The 16678-nt window shown below is 44.5% G+C and overlaps 1 protein-coding gene and 1 pseudogene across 7 annotated transcripts in view; one reads left to right on the forward strand and one right to left on the reverse strand.

The window, feature by feature from the left end:
• Positions 1–12774, reverse strand: part of Ehmt1 (euchromatic histone lysine methyltransferase 1) — a 155186-nt gene extending 142412 nt beyond the window's left edge. For 4 of the 7 annotated variants that reach the window (XM_074052703.1, XM_074052697.1, XM_074052702.1 and 1 more), the window contains exon 1: positions 12695–12774. In XM_074052703.1, coding sequence (XP_073908804.1) covers positions 12695–12757 — 63 coding nt within the window. In that variant the 5' untranslated portion in view covers positions 12758–12774. The remainder of the gene's footprint in view (positions 1–12694) is intronic. The other 3 variants (XM_074052696.1, XM_074052699.1, XM_074052700.1) reach the window with 3 other exon arrangements.
• On the forward strand, positions 3264–3964 carry LOC109688964 (AP-3 complex subunit sigma-1 pseudogene; annotated as a pseudogene).
• Positions 12775–16678: the final 3904 nt, after the last annotated feature.

Raw genomic sequence — 16678 nt, forward strand, 5'->3', positions numbered from 1 at the left:
TCATCTCACTGTCTGCACCCCTGCTGTCTTCAACCAACTCTCAACACTGCAACAGAGCAGTCTGCTAAGTCAGACCACACCACTCTTCTGCTTGGCACCTCCCAACGGCCCCTCACCCAGAGAAGCCAGGCCCTGACAACGCCTACAAGACACTCTTTACAACCTACACACAGCATCAATCACACTAATCTCCATGTGCTTCCTCCAGATGACACCACCTGCTCCCCACACCACTTCCCCTTTGCTCTTTCCCCCAAAGACACAAGTCCTGTCTGTTCTGTTCACTGCTGAACTCCAAAACAGGGCAGGCAGCAAGCAAAGAGCACATACCGAATGAGCAGGTAAAGTTGAGAGGGTACCTTAGAACCAACAGGAGGCCCAGGAAGACCTATGACATCTGCCGCTGCCCTTGGGTAAGACTCCAGTGCAGCCTGGGCACCAAATAATCAAGGGAGTAGATTGAGTACCTCTCTGTAGAGCAACATAGAGCCAACAGTGGTGACTAAGAACATTAAAAGGAAATTCTAAAAGAAGTATCAACACTCTAACTCAAGATTTTTCATTTCCTTCCAATTCCTCTGCATGCATATACATTTTATGTGGTTGTGGGCTGTATAAATAATTTCTCCTTAAATATTCCATCGTGTTTCCACATTATTCATGATTATCACATCAACAGTAATACAACATTTCATCAAGTTGATATATCATAAATTATTTTTCTAAACCAAGCACCAGTGGCTCACACCTGTATTCCTAACTACTCAGGAGGCAGAGATCAGGAGGATCCTGGTTCAAAGCCAGCTGAAGCAAATAGTTCAAAGACCCTATCTCAAAAATACCCAACACAAAAAAACAGGGCTGGTGGAGTGGCTCAAGTGGCAAAGCACCTACTTAGTAAGTGTGAGGCCCTAAGTTTAAACCCCAGTACTGCAAAAAAAAAAAAAAAAAAAAAAAGGTCCCACAAAAAAAAAAAAAAAAAATCCTAATTTACAAGGGGGGGGGCAGCTCAAGTGGTTGAGTACCTGGCTAGCAAGTACAAGGTTCTGAGTTCAAATAACAGTACCCCCCAGAAAAAAAAAAAAAACTCAATCACAAAAGAAAAACAATTATAACAGTTATTATTTTTATCTGGAATAATGAATCTGAATATTTACATGATATTTATTGACTGAAATACTTACATTAGCTTGAACATCTGTAGATGAAATGTTTGAGAATTATTTTAAAATAACTGCAAATTGGGTGGGAAGTGATGGAGGAACAGATGAAGCAAGACTGCCCATGAGAAGATACCTTAATGCTCGGGGACAAGTAATGGTATACATCATATTATTTCCATATCCACTTTTTTTTTTTGAGACAGGATCTCATTATATAGCTCAGGCTGGCCTAGAACTCATGATCCTCCTGCCTCAATCTTCCAAGTGCTAGGATTACAGAAATGCCTCACATGCCCAGGTATCACACATATACATACATACACACATATATATATATATATATATATATATATTGTTTGAGGGTGTACTAGAGTTTCAACTCAGGGCTTACACCTAGAGCCAGCCCTTTTTTGTGATGGGTTTTTTGAGACCGGGTCTCTCCAACTATTTGCCTAAGCTGGCTTTAAACTGCAATCTTCCTGATCTCTGCCTCCTGAGTAGCTAGAATTACAGGTGTGAACCACCGGCACCCAACCTTTATCTACTTTTGAGTAGATGTGAAAAAGATCCACAATAAAAGCCCAAAATATCTGTATGTGCCTTTTCTTGTACATTCATAAATACCTTTCTTCCCCCATAAATATCTTGAACAATACACAAAGGCCTAATACTGGTGACCTGCCAGAAGAAGAACTGAATGGCTAAGGGACAGGAGGAAGATATTACACTTAGTATTTTTTAATTTTAAAGCACATAACTGTCTTACCTACTGAAAAAACTAAATTTGAACATCTATATCTTGACCCAGTTCCCAGTCCCCAGCATCTCCAGACCATGCCTATTCTCTGCCCTCTGCTTTCACTGTCCATTCTCCACAGAGAAGCCAGCTTCATCTTTCAAGGCCATTCTCATCTTTCTAAAATACCACTCCCTGCCTAAAACCCTTCAACAACTGTCATCCCAACTTGTTACCATGGTGACAAAACCCTGAGTACCTTCACCCAGCCTCTGCAGCTTCATCTCATGTCATTCACCCCCTTCTGGTAATTCCACTGTGTAGCAAAGGAAACAATCTCACACAAGTCTAAGTCAAGAAAACTGGACAGCTATATGACAAACACCATATAGCTAGGGAAAATACTAAAGGAAGAATGCACATAAGAATACAAGAAGCCTTTCCGGTGGTGACAACCTCCTCATGAGAACAGGCCTCTCACAAAGGAAGTCCTTTACTCCTCTCCAGAGAAGGTGAAGAGGAAACACAAGAAGAGGTGTCTGCTGTGAAGCCCTATCTTACTTCATGGATGTGAAATGCCCAGAATCCTATAAAATATCACCGTCTTTACTAATGCACAAATGTAGTTTTGTGTGTTGGCTGCTCCACTGTCCTCTGCCAGTCTACAAGAGGAAAAGCAAGGCTTACAGAAGGATGTTCCTTCAGAAGCAAGCAGCATTAAAAGCACCCTGAATCAAGATGAGTGGGAAACCATCCCAATACACACATTTTGGATATATAATGTTTACTGTTTTGTTTAACTGCTAGGAAGCTCCTGCCTCAAGTATTCAGGTGGAACCAGAAGAGTGGAGAACTAGAGTCATTTGGGGCAAGTAAGTAGCTGAGTACTTAAAAAGTCCATTTGTGACATTTTTATCCACCTAAACTCATTTAGTAAATCTCAAGCTTAACTTAAAAATTGGAGTGTTAAGCCCGGTGCCAGTGGCTCACATCTGTAATCCTAGCTACTCGGAAGGCAGAGATCAGGAGGATTGAAGTTCGAAGCCAGCCTAGGCAACAAAAGCAAGATCCTATTTCAAAAAAAAAAAACCCAACACAAAAAAGGGCAGGTAGAGTGGCTCAAGTGACAGTACCTGCCTGCCTGCCTAGCAAGCATGAAGCTCTGAGTTCAACCCCTAGTAAACACAAAAAAAAAAAAGGGGGGATGTTATATAATTGGGATTTTATTTTTTTTACTTTGACCTATGTTTTCTTATTATTAAGAACTGACTAGCTGAGAGGCAGCAGGTAGAGTTGAGAGGTGAAGTTCACACACCTGCCCTTGCCCTGGCCACCAGCACCCACCTGCTCAGTCCCACCCAGCCATGATCAAGGCCATCCTCATCTTCCACAACCACTAGAAGCAGTGACTCTCCAAGTTTTCTACCAGCCCTACAGTGAAGACACACCAGCAAATCCATCAGGGAGACTTTCCATTTGGTAGCTAAGAGAGACAAAAATGTTTGTAATTTCCTACAAGGAGGATTATTAATTGGAGGCTCTGACAACAAACTAATTTATAGACATAATGCAATGCTGTATTTTATTTTCTGTGTGGATTCTTTAGAAAGTGAACGTGGTATTTTAGATATAATTCAAGTGTTTGTGAAAACACTAGACATATGTTTTGAGAATGTCTGTGAACTGAATTTAATATTCCATGTAGACAAGGTTCACAAGAGTCTAGTGGAAATGGTGATGGGGGAATGGTACTGGAGACCAACATAAATGAGATTATGTAACTCAATCCACAGAATAAACTGGAGAAATCAGAGGCTGGCTTAGAAGAAGCTCCAGCCTGTGCTGTATCAGCTGTAAAGAATACGAATCTTCCTATCCCAAGTAATATTAACATAGGAGACATCAATATAAAAGTGCCAAACCTACCCTCTTTTAAAAAGGTATTAAAAAGACCACTCCTGGGTAAAATCCAGGGGGACAGTCATCTAAGTTTACCATGCACTTATTTACCAAAAATAGAGAAGGAGAGTCTTAACTTTTGCTCTTGGATTTAAGTCAAGGTACTGTGTACATAGCTGTGTAAAATCAGTATGGAAGTTGCTTTTCTTGCTCAGTGATTTTTAAAGAAATTGAATAGTTCCAGTTTGGGTTTGTTTTCCTACTTTTCTAAACTGCATTCCTATGCCCACCTAAGGCATGCCTCTGTGTATTGACTGTTAACAGCATTTCGAAAAGTGAGGTATTTCTTTGATTATGTACAATCCAGAATGTTGGTGTTGTGTGTGGCTCACAATGCAGCATTTTCTAGTTTTGTTTGTCACAACTGTCCTTTAAAGAACCAAGTGTGTATTGCATGAAAACGTTATGACCTTTACCTCTTAGTTTAAATAAACTCCAACTGGACTTCTTTAATAAAAAAAAAAAAAAGCCGAGCCCCAAGCTACTAGGGAGGCTAAGAGGATTGCAGTTCAAGGCCAGCTGGGTCAAATAGTTTATAAGACCTCATCTCCAAAAATAACCAGAGCAAAATGGTCTGGAGGTGTGGCTCAAGCCGTAGAGCACCTGCTTTGCAGCACCTGATTACAAGTGTGAAGCCCTAAAGTCAACCTCAATTCCAAAAACTAAGAATAAAGTTTAAAAAAAAAAAAAAAAAAAAAAAACTGTTAATCTTTACAAACAAAAAAAAATTTAAAAAGCTCTTCAAGCCAGGCGCTGGTGGCTGATACCTGTAATCCTAATACTCAGGAGGCAGAGATCAGGAGGACTGTAGTCCCAAGCCAGCCTAGGTAAATAGTTCATGAGACCCTATCTCGAAAAAAATCCAACATAAAATGGGCCTGGCAGAGTGGCACAAGTGGTAGAGCACCTGCTTACCACTTGGCAGGGGAGGGGGGGGGAAGGGGGTAAGGGGGAAGGGGGAAAGAACCCACCAAGCACCGAAAATCAGGACTGGTGGTAGAACGTCTGCCTAGCAAATGTGAGACCCTGAGTTCAAACGCCAGTACCTTGAAGGAAAAAAAAAGATAATACATGAAAGAGGAAAATACAAATGGCACATAATCAATGAATAAAGCCAATTTTAAATATGAACATGGGCACAGACAAGAAAGAGGACAAGCAGCTGGCATCCTGAGGTTTCCAGGTTTCTATTTACTAAAAGCCTTTTATAAATGTACATACTGCACACCTGACCATTCCAATTCCTATCTTACTTCCTTCAAGACACTGATTAGTGGGCTAAGGACGCAGCTCATTTCCACCAGACCATGGGCTGAAACAAAAGACCTAGACTAACTCACCTTTCTCAAGAAACTTTCCAAATACATTGGCTGTAGTTGCTGGGGCAATATGGCAGCTTTCTCTTGCCTACTTTTAACTAACTCCATCCCATTCCCTGCTCAGTAACATTCACTCTAACACACTACTAAATTGTGACATCAAAGACCAATCTAAAAAATTTGTAAAACTAGGCATCGTAGCCCACACCTGTAATCCCAGCACTAAGGTAAAAGGATTGTGAATTTGAGGTCAGCCTGAACTATACAGCAAAACCTGTCTCATAAATTAACTAATTCAGAATGCTTATTAATCTCTTAATTACAAAAATGATAAATACCCAACAAAATAGTCAGCCAGGCATAGCGGTCGGTGCACACCTGTAACCCAGCTACTTGGGAGGCTGAGGCTGGAAGATCACAAGTTGAGGCCAGCCTGGGTTACACAGCCAAATTCAAGGCCAGCTGGTCTACATATTGAGACCCTGTTCTCAATAAATAAGTAAATCCTGATCAACCCCTGAGAAGAGATATTTCAAACAGCCCACTGTGCTCAATGTTCACCCACTAAATCCATTAAAAATGGATTACAGGGCTACGGGTGTGGCACAATAGTAGTGCACCTTCCTAGCTTGAGAGTAAGGCCCTGGTTTCTATCCATCCACAGCAACAGGAGGGGGAGAAAAGGGGAGTGGAACTGAGAAAGCAATTCAAAAACTTTTCCAAAAACAAATACCAACTGACAGTGATGTTACTGGGAAAGTGACTGCTTTCCCAAAACACCAGTACTGGGTGAGACCCAACTCAATTCCCAGTACCATAAAAAAAAAAAAAGTAAATGGTACCTCCAAAGAGTTAAAGAAATCACTCCAGCTTTTGTTTTCAAAATCCAAACTCTTCAAAGAGATTTTAGCTTAAATATATGAAAATACTAATAGTTAAACAAAAACAAAACAAGGCTGGGGATGTATCTCAGTGTAGAGCTGTATTTTTTAATAAAATTTAAAAGTGAAATAAAAAGAGTCAGGTGTGATGGTACACGCTTGCAATCCCAGCACTTGAACGCTGAGGCAAGAGGGTCACATTTTTAAGGCCAGCCTGTTCTACAAAGTGAGTTCTAGGCCAGCCCAGGCTACAAAGAAGACCCTGTCTCAAAAAATAGTTTTCAGGACAGCAAGGCCAGGAAAATCCTGCCTTGCCAAGGCCGTCAGACTTCATTGTCCTCTTCAGCACATTTTCAACTCCTTCCCACATCCAAACCTCTCAATAAAATGATCTGACCTCCAAAAAAAAAAAATCAATTATAGTCATAATTTTGAAAATAAATAAAACAGTAAGTACAGGATTTCTCAGTTCTGGAACTGAAACTGCTGCAGGCCAAATTACCTCACAACTATCCCCTACATGGTTCAGCTAAGTAAGCAAGGAAGTTAAGAACTGCCCCTCCCTCACTTTAGGACAGAGCATCCATCAAACGTGGTAAATCCAATAAGATGATAAAGAACACACAATTCCCAAAAAGAAAACCCAAAATATGGCTCTTACAAGCTAAACTATTTTCAAAGACAAACTCGATAAAATGTGGTCAAATGAAACTGTATATTACAGAAGGCAGAAGCAGGAACCCAGGACTCTAACCCCCCACTCTAGCACAGACCACATGTAGACTCAAACAACCAAGCTACCCATGGGTGTCCTATGGGTGTTAGGGATGAGGGACAAGCATCACCCCTGCTAGCCTGTTTAAGGACTCCAAGTTGTCCTCCCACAGACCACACAATGAGACTTCCAGACAGGCAGCCCTGTGGTACACAAGTCACTTGTGCAGGTAAAAACCTACTTCTCAAGATTTATAGCAAATGCTTGATTCTCCCCCTTTTCTTACCAAAAATCAACCAATGCCAACAGGAAAAAACAATGAAAACTCCATGTAGGAGACATTTAAAGTCCCTATACAAAATATGAATAGGAAGTTAAAAGAAAACTAAACCACTCCATAGAACAGAGGAAGGAGAAATTTAAATAAGGGGGTTACTGCTGACAAGCAGAACCCCAAAGAACCACTTAAAAGCTCAGAAGATGGAGAGATGCCTGCAGCCTCCAAGGGGAGTGACTATAAAACCCTACATAAGAACACAAGTCTCCCTCTTCTGCAGCCACAAAAGACTGGAGTTTGAGCCACTCCCCCTCTCCCCCCACAAAAAACTCCACCAGAAATGCACCACTTGGGAGCAGCAGGTCAGAGTGAACTATTCCAAAGAAAACAGGGAAAAGGTTACCTTCTGACAGAGAAGAAAATCCTCTTCTTCCCGTACCTTTAACCTAGCACCAGAACATAGGGCTCATGCAGATGGTTCGCAAATTATAATGATTCACCTTGAATTTCTCAATTTTACCATGATGCAAAGACTATAGGCATTTAATAGAAATTTTGATCTTTTCCAGGACCAATAACAACATTCAGTTCAATACTCATGAAAAGTTGGACAGTACCAGCAAGCCCAGGAAATCATAAGGGAAAATAATACATAAGCTACAATGTATATTGCTACAATGTACTGTTGCTATACTAGGATGTTCAGTAGGCTAGATATATTAAAATGCATTTTCAACTTACAGTATTTTTCCCTTCACAATGGGTTTACTGGCATATAAATTCCAACATGAGTTGAGGAGCATTTGTACCAATAAAGCAAAAGACTGATGAATCCTACTCAAAAAAACAATCGATCCTAGAGAACACGTAAACGAGCCCCTAAACACTTGGCTTTCCAAGTTTAGTACTCTATTCCTAAAGGTGACTAAAGGCCAAAGATCGCCACACAATTGAAGGTTTCCATCATGAAAGAAAGATCAAATAAATTCAGGGGAAACAAAAAAAAATACAGGATACAAAATTAATTTTTAAAATAACTTCACAGTTTTCTAAAAACTGTAATTTTAAAACTTTTGCTGAAATCAAGAGAAATAAAATGTTATCTACATAAAACAAGAGATACTGAAAACAAACAAACAAACAAACAAACAAACCAGCTGGGCACTGGTGGCTCACGTCTGTAATCCTTCAGGAGACAGAGATCAGGGGGATCGAGATTCGAAGCTAGCCTGGGCAAATAGTTCAAGAGACCCTATCTCAAAAAACCCTTCATAAAAATAGGGCTGGTAGAGTGGCTCAAGGTGAAGACCCTGAGTTCAAGTCCCAGTACCGCAAAAAAAAAACCACAAAAATATCAGTAAAAGACTTGGAAAACAGCCAATAATGTTCCTAAAAAGTAAACAAAACTAAGATATGACAAGGAAAAAAAAATTCAAAACTCAAGACCCATACAGTCCTATATTCAACTAAAGGAATTGGAAAAGGCAAGCACAGAGACAATACAGAATAAATTGTCTCAAACATACTGTAAAAAAATTTTCCTATTATAATAGTGGCTTGTATCTCTAATCCTAGCCACTTGAGGCTGAGATCAAGAGGATCAAGATTCAAGGCCAGCCTAGGCAAATAGTTCAAGAGACTCCATCTCTAAAATAATCAGAGCAGGCTGGGCAACGGTGGCTCACACCTGTAATCCTAGCTACTCAGGAAGCAGAGATCATAAAGATTGTGGTCCGAATCCAACCCAGGTCAAATAGTTTGAGAGACCCTATCTCAAAAATACCCAACACAAAAGGGCTGGTAGAACACCTGGCTAGCAAGTGATGATGCCCTGAGTTCAAACCCCACTGCTGCCAACAAACAAAATAACCAGAGCAAAAATAGGCTGGAGGTGTGGCTCAAACTGTAGAGTGCCTGATTTGTGAGCTCGGAATCCTGAGTTCAAACCCCAGTCCCACCAGAAAAAAAAAAAAACAAAAAAATCCTATAATGAAAATATCAGAAAATATATAATGAAAATATCAGGAAAATCAAGGGCTCAATGATCCTAAAAGTTTGACAGTAGAATAACACAAAGTTCCAAGAATGAAACTGGACTTCTCAATGGAAACAACAGAAGATATTGGAGCCATGACTTCAAAACGACTTCCAGGGGGCTGGAGTGCAGTCCAGGGATAAAGCACTTGCTTAGCATTCATGACATTTTGCTGGGACAAAAGCCTTGCACAGCATGCTGGCCTCTAATTCCCAGTGATCCTGGACATACATTGAAAGCATGGTACTCCACTCCCTCTAAAAAAATTTATATATACACACACAGAGGTATGCATACACACATACACACATATACATATATACATCCTTCAAAATGACTTCCAACCGGAATTCCATGCCTAGCTAAATTTTTTCTTCAAGTGTGGTAATAGACTACATTTTCAAACATGCAAGCCCCCAGAGTTTGCCTCCTATTGCCCCTTTCTTGAAGCTACTGAAGAATATGTTCCACCACCATAAGGGAGAGAGAGAGAGAGAACCTGAGATGCAAGAAAGGTGGGCAGCCATGTGCTGGTGGCTCACACCTGTAATCCTAATTACTCAGGAGGTGAGATCAGGAGGATCACAGTTCAAACCCAGCTCAGGCAAATAGTTGGTGAGATCCTATCTCAAACAAACAAACAAAAAATCACACAAAAGGGCTAGCAGAGTGGTTCAAGGAGTAGGCCCTGAGTTCAAACCCCAGTATTGCAAAAAAAAAAAAAAAAAAAAAGGTGGGCAAAGTTCCCAGGACAATGTTATGCACCAGACCAACATGCCCATTCTGACTAGAGCAGGGTAAAAAAAGAATTAAAGAGTTAAACTAAACTCTTCATCTACCATTAGTGGAAGTCCACAGATAATCCTCAAAGTTGGTTAATAAACATATGACAAAATGGGCATAGTGGTGTTTGCCTGTAATCCTAGCCCTGGGATACTGAGGCACAAGGATCTCTGGTTCCAGACCAGTCTGGACTACACTACATATGGAGATCTTTTCCCAAAAAAAGAAAGGAAAGGAAAGGAAGGGAAGGGAAGGGAAGGGAAGGAAGGAAGGCAGGAAGGCAAGAAGGAAGGAAGGAAGGAAGGAAGGAAGGAAGGAAGGAAGGCAGGAAGGCAGGCAGGCAGGCAGGAAGGAAGGAAGGAAGGAAGGCAAGAAGGAAGGAAAGAAGGAAGAAAAACACAAATGCCTATTTAAAAATATGAAGTAAATGCTTAAGAGGTGCAAGTAGCTTCTGCCTCTCTAGAAAGGCAGGAGAGGAGAGGAAAGCACTTTTGTCTTTCAGCACTAATTGACTGCTTTAATTATGTTAATGTGTGTATGTTGTTTTAAAAAGGAAAAAATATTAAAGGAACAGAAAACGTAACAGCCACCCTTCTAAACAAGTACAAAACTGATTGGAAAGGCCCTCCTGCAGAAAGATGGCATTTCCCTGGGACAAAAGCCTTGTGCACCACGCTGGTCTCCAATCCTCAGCGACCCTGGACACAGGATCAAACCCCAGGAGTGAAGTTCCAGTTACTATCTACAAAATGGGGGATGCATTCCACTACTTTAGTAGTTCTCAGTGTGAAAATGTGTTGACCATCTTTGTAGGTCAAGGGGAAAAAAAAGAACAGATATGCAGTTAGATAAGTTTCAAATGTCAGTTTTGCTGGGTTAATCATTGGGCAATTAGTGAACCCTCACCAGTAACCACTCCCAGATTCAGTGGCAACAAGCATCCCATGCCCAAACACTTCCAAGGGGCCAGCCATACTGCACTGCAGACAAGGGGGCCTGTCAACCCTCACAGGTACTTCCATTAAAAGCACTAAGAATCATAAATCAAATGACCACCACCCGTATGTCACCATGTGCAGCAAGCATTGGCTCTGTAGCCAAACCACCTGCATCTTCATCTTCTCAGTTACAAGCTATGTAATCCCTGGGCTTCACTGTGCCTGTTTCCTCATCTGCACATAGGGATGTAACATAACCTTCTTCCTAAGACTGTTGTCAGAATTATATGAGTAATTTCATACAAAGCTCTACCACAGGGTTAGGCCCAAGCACAGGCTCAATAAACACAGGCTATCATCACTGGCTCTATCAAGCCCTCTATGTGAGGCTGCCTGTGGAATCAGTTATCAGAGCCATTCAGACCTCCATCTTTGTTTGGGGGGAGGGGAGTTTGAGACTAAGTCTCCCTAGGTTCCCCAGACGGACCTACAACTAACAATCCTCCCGACTCAGCCTCTTCAATGCTGGGATTACAGAAGTGAACCATCATACCCAGTTTCTTCCATCGTTTATTAAACACCTACTATGGGCCTGGCATCAAACAAGGTTTTCCTTGTGTACTAAGTAGGGAACAGTCCCTGATGCACAAGGCAGAGAAAACTAAATGAGGTAAGTTCTCTAAAGGGCTTGCACTAGGCCTGGGATACAGCAGAAGCTCAATAAATAGCATTAACCACTATCTATCTTCTCCCCTACAAGCCTGGAAGTGAGTTGGTACGTTCTCGTGTACATTTTTGTTCCCAGAGCCTAACTCAGTACTTGAAAGTTGCTGGTACTCAGCAAACACTCCTTGCACTCAACCTGAAAAAAAACCCTGCATCTTGCCGGCTTACTTACATCAACACCCCCAAAAATACTAAGAAAAAAATAAAGAACCGCGACAAACATCCCCCGAGAAGAAAAATACCGTTAAGCCTATGCACCAGAACTTCTGCCAGCCCCTCACTGCACCTTGACTTTCTGAGGTTTAGAAGTCCCAACAGCAGCTCCCTGCTCCCGAGGCTAATTTCGGAGAACTGCTAGGTTATCACTTTCCTCCAGCCGGCCCTACTTCGGCCCTGCGAGCACAGCGCTGGTGCGAGCCTCGGCCCCCGCCTCCGGCTCGCGTTGCCCGCGGGATGGGGGCGGGGGGACCAGCGGTCCACCCCGCGGAGTGGAACGTCTGCACCGCCCCAAAGCAGGAAACAAACTATCCTCAGAATGGGCCAGGCGAGGGCCACCACCCCGAACAAAAGAATGCGAACTCGCCGTCCCCGAGCCCTTTAACGCCGGCTGTGTGCAGATAAACTTGGAGCGGCAAGCGCCCCTCGAGCGGCGACCCGCCCGCGGTCGCCGGGCTGTAGCGGCTTTATGCGCCCAGAGGCGCGCCGGGACCGGGCAACTTTTCCTTAAAGATGGTGCCACGCTCCGGCTCCGAGTGAAAGGTCACGGCGCGGGGCAGCGGGAGCAGGCCGGCCTCGCCTCCGCGGCCCCAAGTTGGCCGGCCCGACTTTGCCTTTGTCTCCGCCACCCGACCTCCCGGCACGGGCCGACAAGCCCGCAGTCAGGCTCGCCGGCGGCGGGGCGCGGGTTCGCGGCCGCCCACCGCCCCCCGCATAGCCGCCGCTGCCGCCGCCGCCGCCGCCGCCGCCGCCGCCCGGGCCGCCGCGCACAAAGCGCGCCCGCGGAGCGCGGGCCGGACGCCGGCCTCGGCGCGGCCTGGTATGAAGTGGAGAGAGCGCACGGCCCCACCCCGTCCGCTGCCCGCGGCCCGCTCGGCTCTCCGCCCCCGCGCCGCAGCCGCCGCCGCCCGTCGCCCCCGCGCCGCCCGCCAGCCCCGCGCCTCACCTCAGCATCGGCGGCGGCCATGGCCCGGGCCCGCAGCGTGGCCCCGCCCCTCCCGCGCGCCATCGCCCCGCCCGCGCCTCGCGGCCTAGGGCCGGGGCGGGGCTGGCCGCCCGCTCTTGCGCCTGCGCACGCGCTCGAGCTTGCGCACCGAGTCCGAACCGTGCGGCGCCTGCGCGCTGAGACCGGGACCGTGGGGCGCCTGCGCACTACAGACCGGCCTGGAGCCGCAGGTCCTCGGAACGCTGGAGCTGAGGTCTCGCGGGAGAAGATGTTTTCCAGCGTGCTGGCGGTGGCTGGAGGGTGGTCTCCCATCATCAACAAATACCGTCGTTTCCGACATCCGCGGTTGTACTTAATTCCCTTTCTCTTACCTGCAACCCAAAAACTCTCCTTTATTTTTGTTTTATTTTTTTGCGGCACTGGGGATTGAACCGGTCAGGCCTGTGTAAAATACGCCCCTAATCTCAGGTTTTAAACTGCGCGCCTCTCTGAGCAGCTGTCGCTGCTTGGTTCCGCCAGGGTGTGGGTCCTCCCTTTCTCCGGCGTGTCCACGCTGCATGTGCGGTGTACCCACTTGTTGGCCTTCGTCCCCCGGCGAGCGTAACACAGCGGAAGTGGAACCTCAGAGCTCGCTCCAGTAACCCATGTTCGACTTCTTAATAAGCGCCCCAAAGCGCAAGAGTGGTGATCCTGGCGATTCTCGAAGAGATATGTTAAAAGCAGGTGGGAGCTCCCAACTTAATGAGGAAAGTAAAGCGTCGTATGCTGAGGTTGCTAAGAGTCACAGTAAGAACGCATCTTCCGTGAAATTTGGAATAAGGAAAACAATTGTTGCTGGTTCTGCTGGAATACCTCACACTGCGAAAGTTGCAGCTACGATGTGTGGTAAGTGTCAAGATGGAAAATGCTCGGCTGGGCTGGACAGGGGCCATGCTCAAGTGGTACAACTGAGGCCTTGAGTTCAAACCCACTACTGGAAGGAGGGGAGAAAGGAAGGAAGGAATGGATGAAAAAGGAACTCAATTTCTGTGTAGAAGAAAATGAACAGAACCGCGTGTTGTGTAAGAAAGCATTAAGCTTCATTAAGACATGAAGACTTCTGCAAGGAAGCCCCTGAAACCAGGAGTGCCAAGCCATTCAGTCCAAGTGAGGAATTGTTACACAGATTCAAGACTAAAAAAACATAAAAATTACCACAAAGGCTGCTACTGATGAAGAAACTGCTCTTAAGGAAGAGCTTAAGTCATCTGTAGAGGAAGACAGAGAAACTGAAGCAGAACCAGAAATGTGGACATTACCGAATTCTGGTGCAGTGTTTCAAATTGTACAGACCATTAAAGAACAAAATTACGGGACACGATCCTCAGATGGAACGCAGCATTAAAGTCACCTGTGTGGCCAGGCATGGTGTTGCAAAGCTGTAATCTCAGCACTTAGGAGACTGAGGCAGGAGGATTGTAAGTTCTAGGCCAGCCTGGCTAAATAAAGAGACCCTGTCTTGAGAAAAAAAAAAGTTTAAAAAGAATAAAGTCATCTATATCGTCACACACCTCTGCTGCAAGACTTTGATAAGTGAAAAAGATACAGGCTCATGCCTATAATCCTAGCTACTTGAGGGACAGGGAGCAGGAGGATCAGGGTTTGAAGACAACCCTGGGACAAATCATTCACAGACCGTATCTCAAAAAATTCATCACAAAAAAGGGCTCGTGGAGTGGCTCAGGGTGTAGGCCCTGAGTTCAAACCCTAGTACTGCAAAAAAAAAAAAAAATTCTAAAAGATTTCAGTAAACAAGCATCCCCAGATATTTACCTCATCTTCTCCTGACATCGAAACTGACATTGTCATGGCACAGTGGACTAGGATCATCTAAAGCAGCTGTTTCTCCTAAGATCAGGTCAATAGTAGTCTAGTCCCACATCATTCACCTAGCTCATCTTTTCACATTAGCATTACAACATCTTTTTGCATCACCATAAGGGTGAGCACAGAACAATAAGATAGTTCAAGAATAAGGAAGGCCACATTCACATAATTTTATTACAATATCTTGTTATAGTTGTTCTACTTTGTTATCAGTGTTGTCAATCTCTTCCTGTGCCTAATTTATAAATCAAACTATCGTATCTATATATATATAGAGAGAGAGAGAGAGAGAGAGAGAAACTATGTGCAGCTTGGGGCATCCACTGTAGTTTTTAGGACATACCCCCTGCTGATGAGGGGACGGCTATATTCAGTTGTTCTAAATTGGCATTCTCGTGGAGTGAAGAACCCAAGGCTTTGAATCCTGACCTCTAACCCCAGATACATTTTGATTTCCTTGGCTTTCACAGAAGGCAGACACCCTGCATTGTGTCCTGGAGGATGCCTGGACTGGGAGATCCCAGCTAAGGGGTTCTCTGTTTATGGAGTATGCCGACAGAGAAAAGTGCTCTGGTTAGAGGAAGGCTCCAGGAAGGGGTGTCCCTTGGTTAGGAATGGCCCTGCTGAGAGGAGGGAATCCCAGTTAGGGGCATGTCCGTCCTTATGGGGTGTTCTGGTAGGAAATGTGCCCATATATTGTTGGAAGAGTGTACAGTTAGTGGGGCTATGCCACTGGGAGGAAACTCCAGCTGTAGGAGGAGGCTATTCCAACAGGAAGGCGTGCTCTGGTTGGGAAGTATCCTGGTTAGGACAGGAGCTCTGATCAGGAATGGATACTCTGGCTGGGAAGGTGTGTCTGGCCAGAGGCTTTGTCCCAGTGGGAAAAGGTGTCCTGATGGGGGAGGTTCCCCACATGCGGAGATGCTGCCTGGGGGTGCTCCAGGTAGAATCTGTGCTCTCCAGGTACATGCTAAGTACAGCCTGAGGCCTTTCCTGTGGACCAGGCAGCCCTCTGGACAGAGTGCTTAGCACCACATGAACCACCTTAAGGCTATCTGCTCTCTTTGGCCCAGACCTATTTCAGTCCCAGGACTTGAGGGAAAAAGCAGAGTGAAATTGAGGTTCTCACTGACAAGAACTAAGGAAGCCTTGAGTCTCTACCACCAGTTTGGACTCAGTCTCATGGGAGACAGACTTTAGAAGATGACTCTGCTAAGTCTGGCACTGTGGATACACACAGATAAGAGGAAATGGACAGCCCTGAGTGCCATCCCAGGTTTCCTCATGGCAGTTGAACTACTCTGTCAAAGGCTAAACAAGCTTATGGCTGGTTGGGGACTTGAACCCTCCTAGAAGGTACAGGAGTAGTCAGTCTACAGTCCTCTGTGGCCTGCATGGCCCAGCCTGACCCACCTTCCTTCACACCCACCTCTCCATCTCCACATGTGACTTGGGGTCTTGTCTGTCCCTCCATGAAACCTCTTATCTCAGATATCTGTATAACTTGCTTTACGGTCCTTATGTCTTAAATATCATCTCTTCAGAGAAGACTTCTCTCTCCTCCTTCCCACTCTTCACCTGTCTTTCTTGCTTTATTTTGCTCCATAGCCTTGTGTATCATCTGTCTCTCCTACACCCTTACTTGGCACATTTTGTCTTCCCACTAAGATGGAAGTTCACTGTGTGCCCTAGTGCCTAGAACAATACTTCTGGCATATAGAAGACAAAATAAGTATTTGTTAAATGAGTATGTGAAGGAATTAAAGCATGGGAGGAAACCCTTTACCAGGTAAATATGTTAATGAACATGTCAGAAGTAGGTTATAGGCAGCCCTTCCATTCCCACTTTCATTTGCCAGCCAGAATCTTCTTTTGTGTTTTTTTTTTTTTGGTATTTTGGTTTTTTTGCCTTTTTTTTAAGTGGCACTGGGGTTTGAACTCAGGACTTCATGCTTACAAAGCAGGCTCTCTATCACTTGAGCCACACCTCCAGTCCATTTTGGTCTGGTTGTTTTGGCGATGGAGTCTCTCAAACTATTTGTCCAGGCTGGCCTCAATTTGCAATCCTTCAGATCTCAGCTTCCCAAGTAGCTAGGATTACAGGTGTGAGCCATTGGT

This window comes from Castor canadensis, chromosome 13, assembly GCF_047511655.1.
Source record: "Castor canadensis chromosome 13, mCasCan1.hap1v2, whole genome shotgun sequence".
Lineage (NCBI taxonomy): Eukaryota > Metazoa > Chordata > Mammalia > Rodentia > Castoridae > Castor > Castor canadensis.